General features: G+C 35.0%; 6 protein-coding genes across 10 annotated transcripts in view; 3 read left to right on the top strand and 3 right to left on the bottom strand.

The window, feature by feature from the left end:
• Positions 1 to 3,322: 3,322 nt before the first annotated feature.
• ubl (Ubiquitin-like protein 5) lies at positions 3,323 to 3,935 on the bottom strand. Its single transcript, XM_017619422.1, has 3 exons — positions 3,709 to 3,935; positions 3,513 to 3,651; positions 3,323 to 3,462 (listed from the first exon to the last, which is right to left on the bottom strand). Exons 1-3 carry the CDS (start codon positions 3,745 to 3,747, stop codon positions 3,419 to 3,421), a joined length of 222 nt encoding a protein of 73 aa, XP_017474911.1. The 5' UTR covers positions 3,748 to 3,935; the 3' UTR covers positions 3,323 to 3,418.
• A 2,654-nt stretch (positions 3,936 to 6,589) lies between these two features.
• On the top strand, positions 6,590 to 9,655 carry LOC108365407 (anaphase-promoting complex subunit 15B). 4 transcript variants are annotated; one of them, XM_017619418.1, is made up of 4 exons: positions 6,590 to 6,694; positions 6,770 to 7,031; positions 7,124 to 7,270; positions 9,502 to 9,640. In XM_017619418.1, the coding sequence occupies exons 2-4, from the start codon at positions 6,821 to 6,823 to the stop codon at positions 9,582 to 9,584; spliced, it is 441 nt and encodes a 146-aa protein (XP_017474907.1). In that variant the 5' UTR covers positions 6,590 to 6,694; positions 6,770 to 6,820; the 3' UTR covers positions 9,585 to 9,640. The 4 variants fall into 4 exon arrangements, with proteins under 4 accessions (XP_017474907.1, XP_017474909.1, XP_017474910.1 ...); XM_017619420.1 differs by lacking the exon at positions 9,502 to 9,640 and adding an exon at positions 7,412 to 8,302; XM_017619419.1 differs by having other exon boundaries at positions 6,617 to 6,712; positions 9,502 to 9,655.
• On the top strand, positions 9,630 to 10,945 carry THG (tRNA-histidine guanylyltransferase). Of its 2 annotated transcripts, XM_017619414.1 has the most exons (3): positions 9,630 to 9,721; positions 9,797 to 10,051; positions 10,128 to 10,945. In XM_017619414.1, exons 2-3 carry the CDS (start codon positions 9,817 to 9,819, stop codon positions 10,850 to 10,852), a joined length of 960 nt encoding a protein of 319 aa, XP_017474903.1. In that variant the 5' UTR covers positions 9,630 to 9,721; positions 9,797 to 9,816; the 3' UTR covers positions 10,853 to 10,945. The 2 variants fall into 2 exon arrangements, with proteins under 2 accessions (XP_017474903.1, XP_017474904.1); XM_017619415.1 differs by having other exon boundaries at positions 9,700 to 10,051.
• On the bottom strand, positions 10,906 to 11,713 carry NC2beta (negative cofactor 2beta). Its single transcript, XM_017619416.1, has one exon. It carries the CDS (start codon positions 11,533 to 11,535, stop codon positions 10,975 to 10,977), a length of 561 nt encoding a protein of 186 aa, XP_017474905.1. The 5' UTR covers positions 11,536 to 11,713; the 3' UTR covers positions 10,906 to 10,974.
• A 608-nt stretch (positions 11,714 to 12,321) lies between these two features.
• On the top strand, positions 12,322 to 13,447 carry ATPsyngamma (ATP synthase, gamma subunit). The gene is made up of 2 exons (XM_017619413.1): positions 12,322 to 12,430; positions 12,501 to 13,447. Exon 2 carries the CDS (start codon positions 12,535 to 12,537, stop codon positions 13,426 to 13,428), a length of 894 nt encoding a protein of 297 aa, XP_017474902.1. The 5' UTR covers positions 12,322 to 12,430; positions 12,501 to 12,534; the 3' UTR covers positions 13,429 to 13,447.
• Positions 13,448 to 14,846: 1,399 nt separating this feature from the next.
• Positions 14,847 to 17,914, bottom strand: part of Surf4 (Surfeit locus protein 4) — a 5,018-nt gene continuing 1,950 nt past the window's right edge. The window contains exons 2-5 of the mRNA XM_017619412.1: positions 15,787 to 16,050; positions 15,472 to 15,702; positions 15,198 to 15,377; positions 14,847 to 15,050 (exon numbers count right to left, since the gene is read on the bottom strand). Coding sequence (XP_017474901.1) covers positions 14,964 to 15,050; positions 15,198 to 15,377; positions 15,472 to 15,702; positions 15,787 to 16,050 — 762 coding nt within the window. The 3' untranslated portion in view covers positions 14,847 to 14,963. The remainder of the gene's footprint in view (positions 15,051 to 15,197; positions 15,378 to 15,471; positions 15,703 to 15,786; positions 16,051 to 17,914) is intronic.

Here is a 17,914-nt window from a genome sequence, read left to right as displayed (position 1 = left end):
CCGCTATAGCCCTTCGCTTCTCAGAACTGCTTCAGTGTTTGCATTGGTACAGTGTTTTCATCATGATGAAAAATTCAAAATAAAATCAGAATTAGTAAAAATAAAAATAAGGGTGAGCGAAGTGTTAAGTTTTCTGGGTATCTTAAAATTTCGGTTCAAAAAAAGTAAGTTAGCAGATTAATTAACCTTGAATTTATATACGAGCACCTTGGCTGAGTAAGGGACGAGGGGAATTTGGTATATCGGCTCAGCTTTTTGACAAAGGTTAACATTAACGAATAAGGAAACACGTTCTCTTTGCCTAACCAATTCACATACATATATAGCTATTTTATGCATTAGAGGGACGAAACCTTAAAATCAGACGGCCATTTGAAACTTGAGATATTAATACTTCAACAAATATAGCCGCGAAATATTTCGTTGTTCTAATGATACTGTACTTCGCAGAAACACAAACGATGCATATTCATAAATGCATACATATGTACATAGTGCATACCCAAGTAGTAGTGAATTAAGTGTATAAAAATTAATGCACATGATCAAGTAGCAACAAGTGCATATACATACCTATATTGTTTTAAATAAGCATTTGCTTATATACAACGAAGGTATAAAAAGCGCATGCCGGAGCTGACACGCAAGCAAAGTTCTGAAAACTATTGGCAAGTTCGGACGTTATGTTGTTCATTGGGTGAAGAAAACAAATATATGTATATGGTAAATGCATGATTGAAATACTTAGGTAATATGTATGTATGAATCTGTCTTTTTTAACTTTCAAATTTCAAAATTATGTAAATATGTATGTATGTACATAAATGTTGTATCATGTCCACAATGTTTATGTAATTTAAGGACTAGTTCTTGGGCTTTGCTTTTCAATTACTATAATATTTCTGAAAACTAATGCCTTAACTACACATGTATGTATGTACATAATTCAAAAGCTGCTAATCTATGTATGATAGTGAACAGCTCTGCTTACGTTGGGCTTGTGGAGTTGCATTCACAGCTGCATCGCGTTCGGTGTATTGCAACAGTATTGCAAATTCCAAACAGTGCTGCAGTATTGTATGTAGGCATTTTATTTGAGTGTGGATGAATTCCGGAATGTAAAGTTCTTTTATTTCCAAAATGTCCATGCTACATGCTAAATATTTTCAAGGTTTTTTTTTTGTTAAAATATGGTTCATGCTTTAATGAAACCATATAAATCAAACTTTCAGTTTTTACACAGAGCTTAGAAAAATTAGACAAATTTTCATCAAAGTTTTCAACTTTTTTATCTGAATTTTTTAAAAAAAATTTGTACATGGAAGTTTATTGCCCATACAATTTTAGTCTGATGAGGTGGAAGTTTCAAGTTGAAAAAAAATCGTTGATTTTTATTAATTTTTTTTTTTTTTTGCTGACGGCTGACTAATAAAAAAATTAACACAAAAATTTATCAAAAATTCAGATTAAAAAGTTGAAGATGTGGGGCCAAATCCACAGTGCGTAATTAACCCGGAATCCGCAGTTAACTACAGATTTTTGTACTGAAAATGTATAGTTAACTCCGATTCTGAGTTAACTACGCACTGTGAATTTGGCCCTTAGATGAAAATTTGTTGAATTTTTCTAAGCTCTATACAAAAACGAAAGTTTGATTTATATGGTTTTGGTGACGCATGAACCATATGTTTATAAAAAAAAAAAAAAAGTTAGCTTAAAAAACATTAAATATATTTAACAAAAAATACCGTGTACTTAGTTTTGCTTTATATTTTATGTTAACATTTTTGTTAACACATTGAAATATTGTTAAAAAATTATTTATATTATTATATTATGAGCGCCAGTGTAGACTAACTGACATTTCAAAAAAGTTGTGGTGCACCTTAAAATGCGTTACTAAAATCGAAACGGTGATAGCCCGAGGGATGCCCTTTTAATTTTCTTTTACTATAATATGTAGCACCACGTAGGTGCAATGAACTTTTTAGTAAAATACCGCATTCATTTTTTATAGATCCTTCTTTCTTATATTAATATTTTTTTGTAGATAGGCTCCTTCGGCCAGCATGGACTCATTACATAAATGTAATATAATAATCAATCATTATTTAAATGAGTACCTATCAATTGAGTGAATATTTTTTATCAATGCATCTTCTTCTAACGATACATCCGAACAAGATATATCCTTCCTTTGAAACAACTCTATCTACTGTTGCATTAGTTCCAGGACAACACAACGCAAATTGAACAGGAATAAATACATTTTCACATGGCATATATGTACTCGGCGCTGAGCCGTTGAGAAACTTTTAGCAAATAAACGTGCAAGAAATAGTTCCAATACCAGCAAGTCAATATTCTTGTTAAGTCTCACCCAAAAATTCCTTGTCGTTTAGAGAATAAAAGGAATGCCGCATTATACTAAAGCCAGCCTTTCGACATAAGCTATTTTTCCAAACGAACACAGAAGTATATGTTAAGTTTTCTAATTTCTTCACAAAATTGTCGCCTATTTTAAAATAAGATGCAATTGGCTCAGCGGATCAAAATATAGTCGGTTGTTGTTGTTGTTGTAGCGGCACTACTAAGCCCCGCCTTTTTCAGGTCAACGTTCAAACATTTTCATCAAGCTCAACTAACGGGAGGCCCAGGAAACGAGCTGTTTCAATGGGTTCGGACCAGAGGCAGAGGGGTGTTAGCTGAGTCGGATTGAGCTGGCATGTAAAGAGGTGGTTGGTGTCGTCGGGGGATTCTCTACATGCCGGGCACTCATTGGGGATATTGGGGTCAAGTCTGGGCAGGTAGCTTAGATCGGCGATACCCTTCAAAAATAGTCGGTAGGTGGGTCTGGTTAAAAGCACACACCACTTTTTTGTGTGCCGGTACAATCAACCAACGAACTCCCACGACCCAGATTTATAGCTGGCCAAGGACTGTCACTCCAGCTACACTCCCCAAAAACTCTTTGGGGAATTTGTGTGCTGTTACAACAACAACAACAACCAACGAAAGTATCACTATGGTGCTAAAGTGGTGCTTACGCTTAGTCTATACACACGATTAATAAGACTCTAGTGCATAGTATGTACCCACGATAAAGCATATAAAGGAAGACTGTCCATCATAAAGGAGGACTGTCCTTCCTAAAGGAGGACTATCCTCCCTAATGGAGGAATTGCACTTACCTTTAAATTACAGCCAACGATGATCTAATGTACATTGTATGCTCATGACAATATGCGAATGGTTGTATTTCTGAATGTATGGATGTATGGGATCTTGAGATAATTTTTTGGTACTTTGTAAAACTTGGCACTTTTTTGTATTATACAAAAAATTTATTTTTTACTGCTTAAAATAAACATTTTTTATCAAAACTAAGTATGTATTTAAGTTTCACTTTATAACTAAACTATTGGTAGTACAGTTCCAAATTCATGCCGTCATGGATTTCATCTAGGAAGAAATGTGAAATTTAGGCAATAGTTTTTAATAGATGTACTTACAGTCACATAGACGGATAGGATCCTTGTAGATGGTGTACCACTTTTTTAAAACAATTTTTTCAGATTTGGTACCTGTCTGTGCAGCAATAAGTTTTTTCAGATCGCCAATAGTATCTTCGGGATTGCATTTCACGCGCACCTAACAAAAAAGAAATAGATCGATCATTTTTTTACATTTCTACATACAAATGCTTACTTTTTTCCCCAAACGATCGTTGCAAGTGATTTCGATCATTTTTACTCAAATTTATACTAATTTCGAAAAAAATAATAGATTTTTGATATCTTAAAACAAATCGCAGAACATAGAAGATGACGTTTTGGTTGTCACATTATTCACTCCAGTGCGTTGCAAACTTTGAGAATCCGAGATTCATATATTAGACAGCCACTGGTTTTTAGAGTTGCCGAAACTCCACGGTTTTTTATGTCGCTGTAAATGGCAGGCCAAAAAACTGTAGTGGAGTGTTGCATTTGTAAACAACAGTTGTGTTCCCCAACTTTCTGGGTTAAGCTTAGTATCCAGCTCTTAAGAAAACGGTCAATAAAAAATTGCCATTATTTCGCGTGTGTGTCCAAGGAATTTTGACATTTTTTATACCTCACAGCCTGTTGCCTCACTCTTTCCTCAAGAAATAATGGAACGGGCATATATTTCTGTTGCAAACCTGGGTTGCCTTGTGCTCTTTTTTCACAAAAAACTTTAGAAAACCGTAGTAGAAAGCGTACTAAATTTCTGAAGAACTGCGTACTGCCTTAAGGAAATTTGACTCAAGAAAATTTCTTAGCCATTTCTTGTACGTCATTTTATATGGAGTTTTTGCTTTTCTTAAGAGCTGGATACTAAGCTTTAAAACCTGTAAAACTGTCAAAAGGCAAAAGAAGCCAGAGAACCGAGTACGGGAACGCTTTTTGGTAAATTCCTGTAAATTCTTGCAACTTCTTGCGAGTTAGGGAACGCAACTAATGAGTGAAGAGCTGATGCAATTCATAGGAAATATTTTTAGCAAATAAACGTTTCTACTCTGGGCCACCGTAATCAATCACTTTTTTCTGCTACATTAAGCAATTTAGGTATAATTTAACTTAATACTTTATTAAAAATACTTTTACAAACGGGTTCTCATTGCTAGTGTCGTTATTTGTTGACTTTTACACTTGACATTTCTGCTCTTCTTCGCAAAAAAATCGATAAAACTAGGATGGAAACCGAAAAGTTATCGGCTTAATCTGAGATTACTTTATAATTACAGATTAACGAAGACCGAATTTTGTATGGCTAATTACAGATTAGGGAGTTAAGCTCGAAAATTGGGATAATCCACTTATGTTAACCTAGTAATAATTTAATCATCATCGGCGAATCCTAAATTCCGAATAATAAAAGTTAATGATGTAGGAACTGGAAATTAAATAGAACAACATAACATAATACTTAATGATTAATGGTATTTAAAAGAGGTAATACCTTGAAAAATTTACAAGAAGATAATCTCGTTTAACCTTAGAAGGTGAGTTGGCCGCTCAGTGCCCATATTGATTTAAAAATGTAAAAATTTTTATTTTGAATTTCGGTGGTTTGAGAAGTCCTATTTGATTTTTGTATCGTAGGCAGATATATTGTACTTTGATTTATAAGGTGGCAAAATACCAGGTGTATATTTCTTATAGTAAAAAAATAACGGATTTTATGTGGCGAGTTCTTAGAAAGCTTAAATTTCTGGGCAAGGCTATGTCGAATATTTTAGNATATATTGTACTTTGATTTATAAGGTGGCAAAATACCAGGTGTATATTTCTTATATGTAGTAAAAAAATAACGGATTTTATGTGGTGAGTTCTTAGAAAGCTTAAATTCCTGGGCAAGGCTATGTCGAATATTTTAGTTTTTTTTTAGGATAACTTTTTTTGTCACCCACGCTTTGCTCCCTACTATTTTCTCCTTTCTTTTTTTTCAATAACAGAGCTAGTCTCCACCATCTATAATATTCTCTGCATGTTGGGTGGTGCATGATAAAAACATAGCAAGGTATAACCGTTCTCTCAATTTGTCGGCCATGATTTTTTTTTGAAGTTTGCCAACATTTTAAAATCATATAAAAGTGAAAATAAAAAAATGAAATTGTTCGAAATTGTTGTTGCTTGAGATTGAAAATGAAAATGTGTGTGTGAGTTTGTGAGTAAATTTAAAAATTAAATTGTTTGGAAACGTCAAGAATTTTAAAAGTGACTCTCAGCGGTTCTACCTTACTATATTTTTATCATGGGGTGGTGTATGCACCGCACAGTGTTCTATTTTTGAAAAAAAAGGTTCAAAATCAAAGGAGAAGAGATAGCAAAATAAATGTAGCGGTGAGATAGGGAATTCAGGAAAAATAGTCTCGTTTGGTAGAATAATTAAATTGACCNAGAGATAGCAAAATAAATGTAGCGGTGAGATAGGGAATTCAGGAAAAATAGTCTCGTTTGGTAGAATAATTAAATAGATCTTTAAAATTACTTTCAAAACTAGATGGTTTAAATTTTTTATTTTTTTTTTGCCTGAACCAGTATGCCATGGAATTTCTAAAAGGTTTTAACCCCATATTTTTGTTTTTTATACATGAAGGAATCCATTTCCTTTGTCGCATAAATCGAAAAGGCATTTCAGTTACAATTGTTTTTACAATGTTTATTACAAACTGGTTTTAGGTAAAAAAAGAAAAAAATCAAAACTTTCACTTTTGAAAGCCTTTTTAAAGGTCTGATTGAATGAAAAATTACATTGACCTAAGGACCGACCTTCTAAAAAAATATTCGGATTGTTAAATTCTTGACTTAAAACAGCGTTCAATGAACTTAAAAAAATATTTTAAATAGATCTTATGGTTTTTGCGACCATGGAAATGGATACCCTGATGTAAAACCAGCAAAAATATCTGTTAAAAAAGTTTATTGCATACTGGTTTCCGGAAAAAAAATTGATATTATCAATATTCGAAGGTCGCTGGTTGGTCTCTTGCGAAAAGAAATTCTGCTTGAATTCGGATTTCGATACGAGTATTTTTTTCGACACCTACTTCGTATCGAACGAAAAGTATCGAGTATGTACTTGTTTTTACTCGTATCGTTTAATCCCTAGTTAGATCAGAAGTTAGATTTTTGTTTACAAATGAAAACGGCTGGATTGTGTCGTACAAATCGTATGTATTTAATCCATTGTAAATACATGTAATTATATTAAAATCGGACTTGATTTACATTTTTATTTATTTCAGCTAATATCTCAGCAACATTCGGATACCATCAATATAAACCAAATAGAAGTCATGTCAATGATTCCATTCTTTCCATCATTACGGCCACAAATCGCCAATCGAATTTGGTTCGAAATTAATACACCACCCAGTGAAGATGATGTTTTGCGCTATGAGCGAGAACATGATAGCTGGAAAGAATCTATTAAAAATGCTGCAAGTGATATTCCACCATTGGGTAAAGTACTTACAAAACCAGGACCAGAAACTGATGACGAAGATGGTACGTACACTTTAGAGGTGTATTCATATTTAGTTTGTAGATTTAAAGGTTCAAATACAAGTTTATCCCTTTGTTATCATTTGTGTTTACAGCCAACGATGATAGCGATGATTCTGATACACATGACGACGATGATGACACAAATGATAGAGCCATCCCTGGTCAGCCAGAGCATTCAGCACTTTATTCGCCCGGTGATGATATTAATCCTATGAATGAAGATGCTCTGCCATCAACAGGTGACACATTATAAACCACTTCGTGATAAATAAAAGAGGAAAATGGTTCCTCTATTGTTCTCCACCTTCGATTAATTTTTAAAATAATAAATGTTTGAGTAAATTTGATTTTAGAAATTTTTTTAAATTGTCATTTTATAGAACTTACAAATCGGAACGCCAGTATGCACATATATACATGTTAAGGCAAAGAATATACAATGTAGAAAGGAACGGGCGATATTGTTAGCTGAGGTTGATTGCAAAATTGAAACTGACTAAACTTAGTGGTACAACAAAGAGCAAATCGCTTTGATATCTGGCAGAACTAAGGAACGAAAGAGTTGAAAAACTTTTAGTCGGAAAGAGCAATTTCTGATGATTATGATTTGGTGGAGCAAGGATCCCATCGAAGTACCTCCAAAGGTTTTTACGATTTTTGCATACCACCATTCCATAGGAGAAAAAATATCCAAATGGGCCGAAATGGCTAATTCAGTAGATAGACCACTAGCCGTGTATGCCTGGATGTCAGGTTCAAATCCTTGCAACGTTATGAAAATTTCGGCTTCATTAGTCATATAAAGGAACTGATTAGACAAACATGTAAACGAAATGTTGGGCAAATTGCCACAGAACTCCCACGTGGAGACCTTTAGGTAGCACTGTACCAGCCAGTTGTTACTTTCTGGTTTTCACCATACAAGCGTCAATCAGTTCTTTAAATGCCTGGTGTGAGATTAAGCTGGACCTCTTGAATGTATGTACATAATGCACGCAAATATAGGTATATGCACGTACATAAATATCGTTGTTTTTTTTTGTTTTTAATATTTAAAAACTGTTGCTTGCTTAATCACTGTCTCTCATGACAAGATAATTTGAGTTTCTCACAACTTTTCTAATTTCCGCGCAGTTGTAACAGGGAATCAATAAATCTTTAACAAAGTAGAGAACCGATGTAAGAGTTGACGACAGCTTAATCATCTGAATTAAATTTTAAGATTAATATTGATATACTTTTTTTAGTTTTTGTTCAATTCGGAAACCCTTAAACTATTTTAATTATACACAACTTTTAAAATTAATGCTGCGTCTTTTAAAAAACATGATTTTTTTTTTATTTGGAGATGATCGCAGATGATACAAATACATATAGAACCTCATTTTTGTATAACATTTTTGTCTAAAAGAAATATGTACCTATTGCTTATTTAGTAAAAGACTCACAATCTAAAACGGCTTTCAGATGCAAAATCGCTTCACCCCGGTACCACACAGGATTTTAGCATGTATTACCCACACCAAATCTTTCATTTCGTGAGTTGTAACAGTCTTTTACTAAATGAGCGATGTGTCGAATCACATTCCTTTTCGCTTTATAACATAACAATATTTTCATCTAGTACTTCTATAGTGGATTTGTGTATCATTTCATTAACAGCTTCTTGAAACTTTCTGCTTCCCCCAATAACAAATTCTAATTTTGTATCTTTTTTAATAACATTACAAATATTTTCTAATTCTGTTAGGTTTAAACGTTGCGAATACACTAATTCTTTATACCACAATTTGCTTTGAAACCAATCACATTTACCTGTGCATTTAGAATCCTCGCACATTTCCTTTGAACACCGCTGATGTGCGAGATATATTCTACTTGAATAATTCCAATATTTGTTAAATTCTTTTAATTTATCACGGAAATAAGAATGTTTCAAGTCTCTGTAGCACGCGAGCTGTATAACTCTGCTAAAATCCTCCTCGTTATCGAGAATTCTCTTAACAATCCGGAGCGTTGGAGCAATCGCTACTCCTTGTGTAATAACAAAAACGCAATTATCTTCACAATTTCTTGTTGTCCGTTCGTATGCACCGATTGGTCCACGGAATTCCACCAAGTCGCCGGGCTGTAACCCACTAATGTATCGCGACATATAACCATTTGGTGAAAGGTTAACAAGTATTTTAAACTCCAATGCCAAAGCGTCAACCCAAAAGGGTGAGTAGGGTCGAAGCCAAACAACATCGTTCGGAAATTTGGTGCGCATCATTATATGATATCCAACTGGTATGTCCAAAATGTAATCACCCGAATCGATTGGCAGGTCAGCAGCTTTAAAGTGAAGCTCCAATACTTTGGGCAGGTCCTCATTACTATGTGTTGAGTTAAACGCCTTTGGGTTATGCGATCGCCTTTCAAGTAGACGGAATTTTTGATAAATTGATATAACATTATATTTTCCCACTAGATCGACAGCATCAGATTTCCGTAGTCCCACATTTAATATGCAGCTCATACATCCATTGCCGCAGCAATCACTTTCATCCATAATGCATCTCTTATCAGAGGATTTGTTTACTAATCAGCTGTTTTCATATTTTTGACGTCCGTAAGCGTACATATGTATGTATGTATACCTGCGTTCATTTTCAAAATGAAGATGGACTTCAGAAATCTGGAAGATTAAGGTAAATCGCTTTGGAATGTTCATATGTAATTTTATTTCACTTCAATCGTTCCAAACTTTATCATACTGTGCATAGTATTCTGGAGGCAGTAATTTATGGGGAAGTTCAATAATTCTATTAATTTGCTGAAGAACTCAGTCCAGTTTCTATATCAACAACGTGGTTTGCATACGGCGCGTGGGATGGCCTGCAGCCGATTCGAATATGTTAAAAACTACGAACAAGACGATAGTATCCTGCCTAATGTTTGGATCGTTATACGTTTGGACGGCAAGGGCTTTCATACATTTTGTAAAGCTCACAATTTTGCCAAGCCGAATGACGCAAATGGTAATTAGCATTATTCTATATACATATGTATTTACCTTCTTTACCTAATATGTACAAATAATTTTTACCCAAACAGCTCTGAATTTAATGAATACGGCCGCAGTAAGTGTCATGGAAGAATTTCGTGATATAACACTGGCTTACGGCCAAAGTGATGAGTACTCATTTGTTTTCCGCAAAGAAACTAATGTCTTTAATCGGCGTGCAGCTAAGCTTCTTTCATATGTTACCAGTTTATTCACTTCAGCATATGTATTTAACTGGAGCAGGTGGATGAGTAGTAAGTCTTTGCTGTATCCTCCATGTTTTGATGGACGTATTGTTTTGTATCCATCGGATCAGAATTTGCGCGACTACCTCAGCTGGCGACAAGCGGATGTTCACATTAATAACTTATACAATACAGCGTTTTGGAATTTGGTATTAGAATCGGGTCTAAGTAATCAAGAAGCTGAAGCAGAACTACGCGGGACATTTTCCGCAGACAAAAATGAAATGCTTTTCACGAAGTTTGGCATTAATTATAACAATCTCCCAGTTATGTTCCGAAAAGGCACTGTACTTCTAAGAAAAAGAGTAAAAACTGAGGGCGATGGTGGTCTGAATAGACAACTAATTGTGCCTCATCACGATGACATGATACGTGAGAAGTTTTGGAAAGATCATAGTGAATTACTAGGAAAGTACAAGCCGGGCGATTATGTATGTGCCGCCGAAGATATACCCCCTGTGCTCCTAAGTCAGATTGAAAAGCTGAATTTAGATGAAGATAAAGGGAAAGTCGGCGAAAATTACAGTTAGCATTAAAATGTTAAGTAGAATTATACTGGTTTTGAAATAAAAATTCATTTTAATCGGTATGCTAGGTATCTATTGTATAGTTCTCAATTACATTCTAAATTAAAGTCCAAGTCTAGTCACAATCAGTACTCCTCATCGTCGTCCTCATCATCTTCTAGACCACAGTTACTGGACTGAGACTTCATTTGACGATGCATTAATTCTGCGCTTTGCTGAACCGCCGACGCCTGCATGCTAATCCACTGTTGTTGCTCTTCCCGCGCTTGCTCTTCTCGTGCTTTAGCAAAAAGTTCTTGTTGTTGCCGTAACAGTTCCTCTTCAGGTATCCCAAGATTTTCAAGCCGTGTGCTTTGGCGACGCCGTTTGGCTGCAACTTCCTTACAATCATTCAATACAGCTTCTGCCTCCTGCTTGTAGTCGCAAAAACCTAATCGATCAAGCGCTTCCAAGACATGTTCGGCATTAATCGTTTTTTTATTACGCCTATTGCAAACATCATTAGCTTCAGAAGAAATCAAGTGTATAAATTCTGTGCAGCAGTTAAGTATCAGCTCTCTGCTCTCGTTCGCCACGCGCACCGACGGTACCAGTTCTTTTATAATTTTATTAATGCTTGCGCGTGGCAATGTTAATTCATCATCCTCCGTTGGTGGTGGACAAAGCTCATCTTGAGGATCTGTCATCTTTGCTAAACCTTCACAAATATAAATAAAGGAGGCACAAGTAAAAAAATGTCTAATCCAACACAGCGAATTTTTGGGATTTCCAAACCAAACAAATCGTAGTTAGAGATTTCGGAAAAACATCGATGCATCGAAAATATCGATGGTGTGCTCGATGCACCGACATTTCTCCACTGGATGTATAGTAGTCGATGTATCGATGCATCGATATTTTTCCAAAACAGACATATGTAGTACATTAAACCGTCATTCCAGTTTTTATTTAAACAAATAGACAAGTAACTTTGACCAAATAACTTGAAATAGCTCCAAAAAGTTGCGTTGAAACATATCTAATTAGCTCAGTTGCAGTAATTTATTTATAACTTTCTACAACTTTCCCAGTAACATATTTTGTTGTGAAACATCATCAGTGTTTTCCTGTGGAGACAGGGCTTTATCCGAAAATTCCTATGCAAATCGATTCATCGATGCCCTTCGATGCTCAATCATACAATGATATCGAAACAAGTAACTCAGTTTCCTGACATTCCAGCTAGTTGCTCAAAAAATTGCACAGGGCCTTCAGATTGCAGGAATTTCCTCCAATTGTCAAATTTGACAACACGCGAAATATCCCAATTTGAGTGTGGAAAATACAATATTACTTGTAATCATATTGCACAAAAAATTATAACCAATCATTTATATTTATGTATATGAAGTCAAGTTATGTATTATTTTAAAGGAGTATTATCATTCGGTCATAAAATCATGTTTTCCCGTACATGCTTTGGCGGAAGCAAAATTTTCCTTTTGCCAAACGAATCGTTTCGACAACACTGTATGGAACTTACATAAGAGGAAATTCTCAACACCATTCGCTGTCAATTGCTTCGTGTCGTGAAAAAATTTGGTAATTCTCGTTTTGCATAACCAAAAATCGCAAAAAATATTAAATAATAATACTTTTATTCCATTTCCAGTTTTCTGCGCGGACCCGAACTTCAACTTAACAAGATGATGATGCAGCGAGCTAACGTTTTGGTCCCCATTGCCATTGAGGCGACCATACAGTCGCAGCCCCAACGAGGCATGGCTACTCTGAAAGCCATCTCAATCCGTTTGAAGTCCGTGAAGAACATTCAGAAAATTACGCAATCCATGAAGATGGTGTCAGCAGCTAAATACTCTCGCGCTGAGCGTGATTTAAAAGCTGCACGTCCTTATGGTATTGGTGCCCAGCAATTTTTCGAAAAAACTGAAATTCAGTCTGACGAGAAGGCCGAGCCGAAGAAGTTGTTGATCGCCATGACCTCTGATCGTGGCCTGTGCGGAGCGGTTCACACCGGCGTCGCTCGTCACATCCGTAACGAATTAGCCAAAGGTGATGCCAACACAAAGCTCTTTTGCGTAGGTGATAAGTCGCGTTCAATTTTGTCGCGTACCTATGGGAAGAACATTTTGATGGTAGCTAACGAGGTAGGCCGTCTGCCACCCACCTTCCTAGATGCTTCGAAAATTGCTCATGAGGTGTCTAAGACCGGCTATGACTTCACCGAAGGACAAATCGTCTACAATAAATTCAAATCTGTGGTATCATACCAATTGTCTACTCTGCCAGTGTTTAATACACCCACCGTAGAGAAATCTGACAAGTTAGCGGTGTACGATTCACTCGACAGTGATATTATACAAAGCTATTTAGAATATTCGCTAGCTTCCCTGATTTTCTATACCATGAAGGAGGGTGCTTGTTCTGAACAATCTTCCCGTATGACTGCCATGGACAACGCGTCCAAGAACGCAGGTGAAATGATTGAGAAACTCACGCTCACATTCAACCGTACCAGACAGGCTGTCATCACCCGCGAGTTGATTGAAATTATTTCTGGTGCTGCCGCTTTGAATTAAAAGCATTGACGAACGATTTCAAAGAAAAGTAATGCATTGAAGCCATTTTCCCATAGGAAGAATTGTTTCAAGCACACTAGAATGCAGAGTTTAGCAATTAAATTTAAAGTATAATCGAAATTAAAATGGCAAACAACTCTTCAGCACTATTTGCAATGCGTGAAATTAAATTTTGAAGTAAAATATTACTTATAAATAAATAAAAATTACGATAACAAACATTAACATGTCTTTTAATCAAGGAACAGTAACGCTTTCTAAAGACACGTTTTTTTGCAGTTTGGATCTACAAGTTTTTAAGTTTGTAAAAAATTTCATGAAGGTTTTTGAAATTTCGGAAATGATTTTTAATTTGGCAATAAAAGGATAGACAAACATTAATTCCGATTAACGGCGCAATATTGGCGCTATAAAAAATTTTGTCTGTTGGTTCGAATCCTAAGTCAAGCAGAAAATTTTTATTAATTCTATTAAAATCTACGAAATTACGATCAAGAGTCAGAATTGCTAGAAACGTGTGTTTCAAAGCATACGCTACGGTCGTAGCTATTCGAATTCAATAACACTCGTAGATTACACGAAAAATTCGAGCCTCTAAAATGTGTGGTGTGCGTCCTGATGTTATAATACAAAATGGATGGATCTACAATTTTAGATGCTGCTCGGAGCAGGGATTGAACCGAGGTCCAACGGAGTGATAGTATGCACTACTAACCAAGTCCAAAGCGGCCTCAGTCCTTGGGCAGATATAAATCTGGGTGGTTCCGTTTTGCTATAAAGTAAAATACTTTACCACTTTTCGTAAGTGTTTTAATTGCCACTATAATCAAAAAAAAAACAATTTTTGTTTTAGTAAAAATAATCAATTTTTATCATAAAATTTTATTTGCGCTTCCCAATCGTTACCATCCAAAATACATCGTTACCCTGAATCTGAAAAATTTATTAACTAAAAATTATATTGGTACAATGAAACTAGTACAAGTACAAAACATAATTAATATATATTTTTGAACTGAAACAGAATGTACTTAAAAAATAAATTGAGCAACATTTATGTACGTATGCGTGCACTTTTAAGTGGTCTCTTACCGAAAATCGTTTGTATGTAAATAGGTGTTCAATTACATAATACAACCTGGATTTTTTAGGTAAAACCTCCGTGTTTCAGTTTTACTTGTGATAAGCAATCCCAAATCATAATTCTACAAAAATCTTTTACAAATACGGAAGCACAAAAGGAATCATTTATTGTTTCTTTCAAAAGTCCGTGTTTCACAAACAAAAATTAAGAACCCCCAAAGTAAAAATTTCTCTATTTAGTTTCCTTATACATACATTGATTTTGTCCATTTGTTTTATTTTTTTTTTTGTCATTATTTATCCCATTTTATGGTTTTGTTGTGTTTATCGTTTGCTTTTATAAAAAGGTGTCTAATTTATGAAACAAAAGTACATTGATATAAAATAAAAAATAATAATTTCCTCTCTGTTACATGCGGATTACATAAGCATGTGTACTGCGGCGACGAAGTCTACCATTTTTTTTTATGTTCGTCCATTGATACACCACCAGGCCCCAGTGACACAATCATTAATAAACCGCCGATCACGGAGAGCGTCTGGAATAATAAAACATTTCGTAAGATAAGTGTTTAACAAAGAGTTTTTGAAAAAAAAAATAGATTTTTCGAATACAATGAAATAAATTTAGCCCCAAATTCACAACTGTATAAGTATTTATGTGTGTACAATAAGCGACGCTTTACCTGGAAAAAGTCATATTTTAGGAAATCTCTAAGTGGCTTATAAGAAGGAATGGTCCACCACGCGTTATGATACAAATTCAAAACGGTCAACAGTGCTACGAGGATGAGTGCAGACAATTTTGTTTTATAGCCGATTGTTACTAGAACCATCAAAATCGAACCGATTATATCTTGCACAATCTGAAAGAAAACAACAAAGCATTTGAAAAAGAATAAATACATACATATGTATTTGAGTAATTTGATAGTGGTGAGATTTTTACTCAGAACATACCTGAAGGAAGCTCAGTTCGAAGCGTATAAGTGTAATAAACATAAATGCAAGCAGTACACGACCAGCGAGCTGCATAACATTCTTCGGCTTATTCTCACCAAGTGAGGGAACACCAGCGAACAGACTACGTCCTTCGACTCGTGATTCGGCTAATACGAGCAGTAATGCGCCGATCAGCGCGAGATTGCGAAACAAGAATTGTATGTCCCAAAGTATAGAGTAAGCTATTGTCTAGTTGAAATAACACAAATTTTAGGTAAATATGGATACAACTATAATTATGCATACATGTACATATGTAATTGATTGGCCTACCTGTAGCACTACGATGAAAAAGAGCAAACCCACAGCAATCTCGACTTTATACCTAGCAATAACCATAACACAGCCACCAAGTTGTCCAAACAAATTCACTAACACAAAAACTGTAGCCAAAAATTTGCCACAGCCCCAGCTCATATCCATATATTCACGTTGTTCGTTCCATTGGAAGTACATACGTAAACCATCTTCGAAGAACGTCGCAATCAGACATAGACGAGCGACTGTAGGTAGAATATTTTTGCCGCGACGTATTACCTAAAACGTTAGAAAAAATCATAACTATGTGGGTACCAAAAAAAAAAACAAATTTTAAATGTGCAGATTAAATTGGGTCTACAAACATACATAAATACAGTAAACCCCGCCTTCCTTTGTATCACCACTTAACTAAGTACCTAATAAGCTTAATTTCATCAGTTTTTGTTGGTCTATAGACATACCATTACATATCGACACCTCCAAACCATAACACCTACATACATACGTAAAACACAAGGAAGCACCTTTTTTTATTCGTAATCTGGAGAAGTTCCTTTTTCAAAAGTAAGTTTAACCTGTGTGTAAGCAAATGTTGGAATCAATTTTTAACCAACTTCCCGATAAGCTAGGGACTTGAAATTTCAAACTGAATTAATCCAATAGTTTTTCTAAAGATTCTGATTAAAAGGTTTGAAATATTAGTGAAAATTTTCAGAATTTGTAGACTTTTATAAAAAAATAATAAACATTAAATAAAAGACAAATAGCCAAAACTGGTCAAATATACCACTCCTATTATTTTGTTGACAACTGTACATATACGGTCAATCAATAAAGTTTAGGTACAGAGAGTTTTTTGCAAGTTTTTTTTACGCACACCAAGATCTAAAGTGAGATAACTCAAAATTCATAAAGGGAAATTAAACTGCTTGTGGATAGTACAAATTCAACGCAATTAATACGAAAACAGGTATATAATGTTTTAGTTAAACTACCTTTGCAAGATATTTCTGAAATTTACCGTTATACCAGAAGCGAGCGTAATTTTAGTCCGATGTGAATAATTTTCAAGAAATTGCTTTTCCGTACCAAAGTTATTAATATTAAGGGCACCGAGTTTGGTAAAAATTTATAAATCGGTTACCGAGATACAAATTAGTGGTCATAAGTTGGCGGCGCTAAGCCCATTATCCAAAAATTTATATTATTCAAATTTTCTGCAAAGTTGTTACCGATTTATCGCAGCTTTCGTGTTTCTGTAAATTACCGATATATGGCAGGTGGGCGTAGTTATTGCCCGATTTCAATGATTTTCAACAGATTTCTTGGCTAGACATAAAGCAGAACGGTCAGCAGGTAGTTGATTATAGAAGTGAATTTAATAACGCGCTAATGAAAAATGAGATGGAAATGAGGCAATTATTGCAAGCTGTAGAAGTAGCATTTGGAGAAAGAATTAAGGCGCATTGCTCAAGAGACATGTGTAAAAAGTGTGGGTCACACAATTTCATAATAATATTATTTTTGACCACAATTCTACTTAACGTACTCATTTTCACAATTTTCATCGAATATTTACTGAAATATCGTAGTTTTTACATTTTTCGAAAATACCGTTATATGGGAAGTGGGCGTGATTACAGTCCGATTTCGCCCATTTTCAATGACAGCATACCTTGGATAAAGGGCAACCTACATACCAAATTTTGTTGAGATATCTCAAGATTTGCTCGAGTTATCCTGTACACGGGCAGACGGACGGACGGAAGGACAGACAGACATTGCTTAATCGATTTCTCTTTTGATTCTGAGCATTTATGTATACATTTGTCCATATCTATCTCGATTCATTTTGGCTGTTACAAAAAACCGTTATGCGAACAAAGTTAAAATACCCTTGTGCACAAGCGCGCTCGGGTATAAAAATATTTCCTTTAATTGGATATAAGTGCTATGAATTGACTTATGCAAAAAAATCGCCCAAACTTGTTTATGAGTTGATCGCACTAGAAATCTAGGTGTGCGAAAAGATAGTCGCAACTCGAAAAATTTAAGATTTTGGCTCGTATATTGTAAAAACTTCGTGTTAATATTTTGAGAGAAACGAATACATATGTATGCATCTCCTTTGCTGTTTTTT

The sequence above is a fragment of the Rhagoletis zephyria genome, unplaced genomic scaffold, assembly GCF_001687245.7.
Source record: "Rhagoletis zephyria isolate East Lansing unplaced genomic scaffold, Rhagoletis_zephyria_1.1 Rzeph_scaffold_01862, whole genome shotgun sequence".
NCBI lineage: Eukaryota > Metazoa > Arthropoda > Insecta > Diptera > Tephritidae > Rhagoletis > Rhagoletis zephyria.
Note: the sequence above shows the minus strand (reverse complement) of the source record. Positions and strands in the feature narration are given on the sequence as shown.

Excerpts from the sequence above, each read along its gene's own strand:
- ubl (XM_017619422.1), bottom strand. The coding sequence starts at position 3,747 with ATGATCGAAATCACTTGCAACGATCGTTTGGGGAAAAAA. Across the intron at positions 3,652-3,708 it reads ACGATCGTTTGGGGAAAAAA|GTGCGCGTGAAATGCAATCC; the intron begins GTAAGCATTTGT and ends CTTTTTTGTTAG. Across the intron at positions 3,463-3,512 it reads TCCTATCCGTCTATGTGACT|ATGAAATCCATGACGGCATG; the intron begins GTAAGTACATCT and ends ATTTCTTCCTAG.
- LOC108365407 (XM_017619419.1), top strand. The coding sequence starts at position 6,821 with ATGTCAATGATTCCATTCTTTCCATCATTACGGCCACAAATCGCCAAT. Across the intron at positions 7,032-7,123 it reads AGAAACTGATGACGAAGATG|CCAACGATGATAGCGATGAT; the intron begins GTACGTACACTT and ends TTGTGTTTACAG. Across the intron at positions 7,271-9,501 it reads AGATGCTCTGCCATCAACAG|ATCGACAGCATCAGATTTCC; the intron begins GTGACACATTAT and ends TTTTCCCACTAG.
- THG (XM_017619414.1), top strand. The coding sequence starts at position 9,817 with ATGGGGAAGTTCAATAATTCTATTAATTTGCTGAAGAACTCAGTCCAG. Across the intron at positions 10,052-10,127 it reads CAAGCCGAATGACGCAAATG|CTCTGAATTTAATGAATACG; the intron begins GTAATTAGCATT and ends TTACCCAAACAG.
- NC2beta (XM_017619416.1), bottom strand. The coding sequence starts at position 11,535 with ATGACAGATCCTCAAGATGAGCTTTGTCCACCACCAACGGAGGATGAT.
- ATPsyngamma (XM_017619413.1), top strand. The coding sequence starts at position 12,535 with ATGATGATGCAGCGAGCTAACGTTTTGGTCCCCATTGCCATTGAGGCG.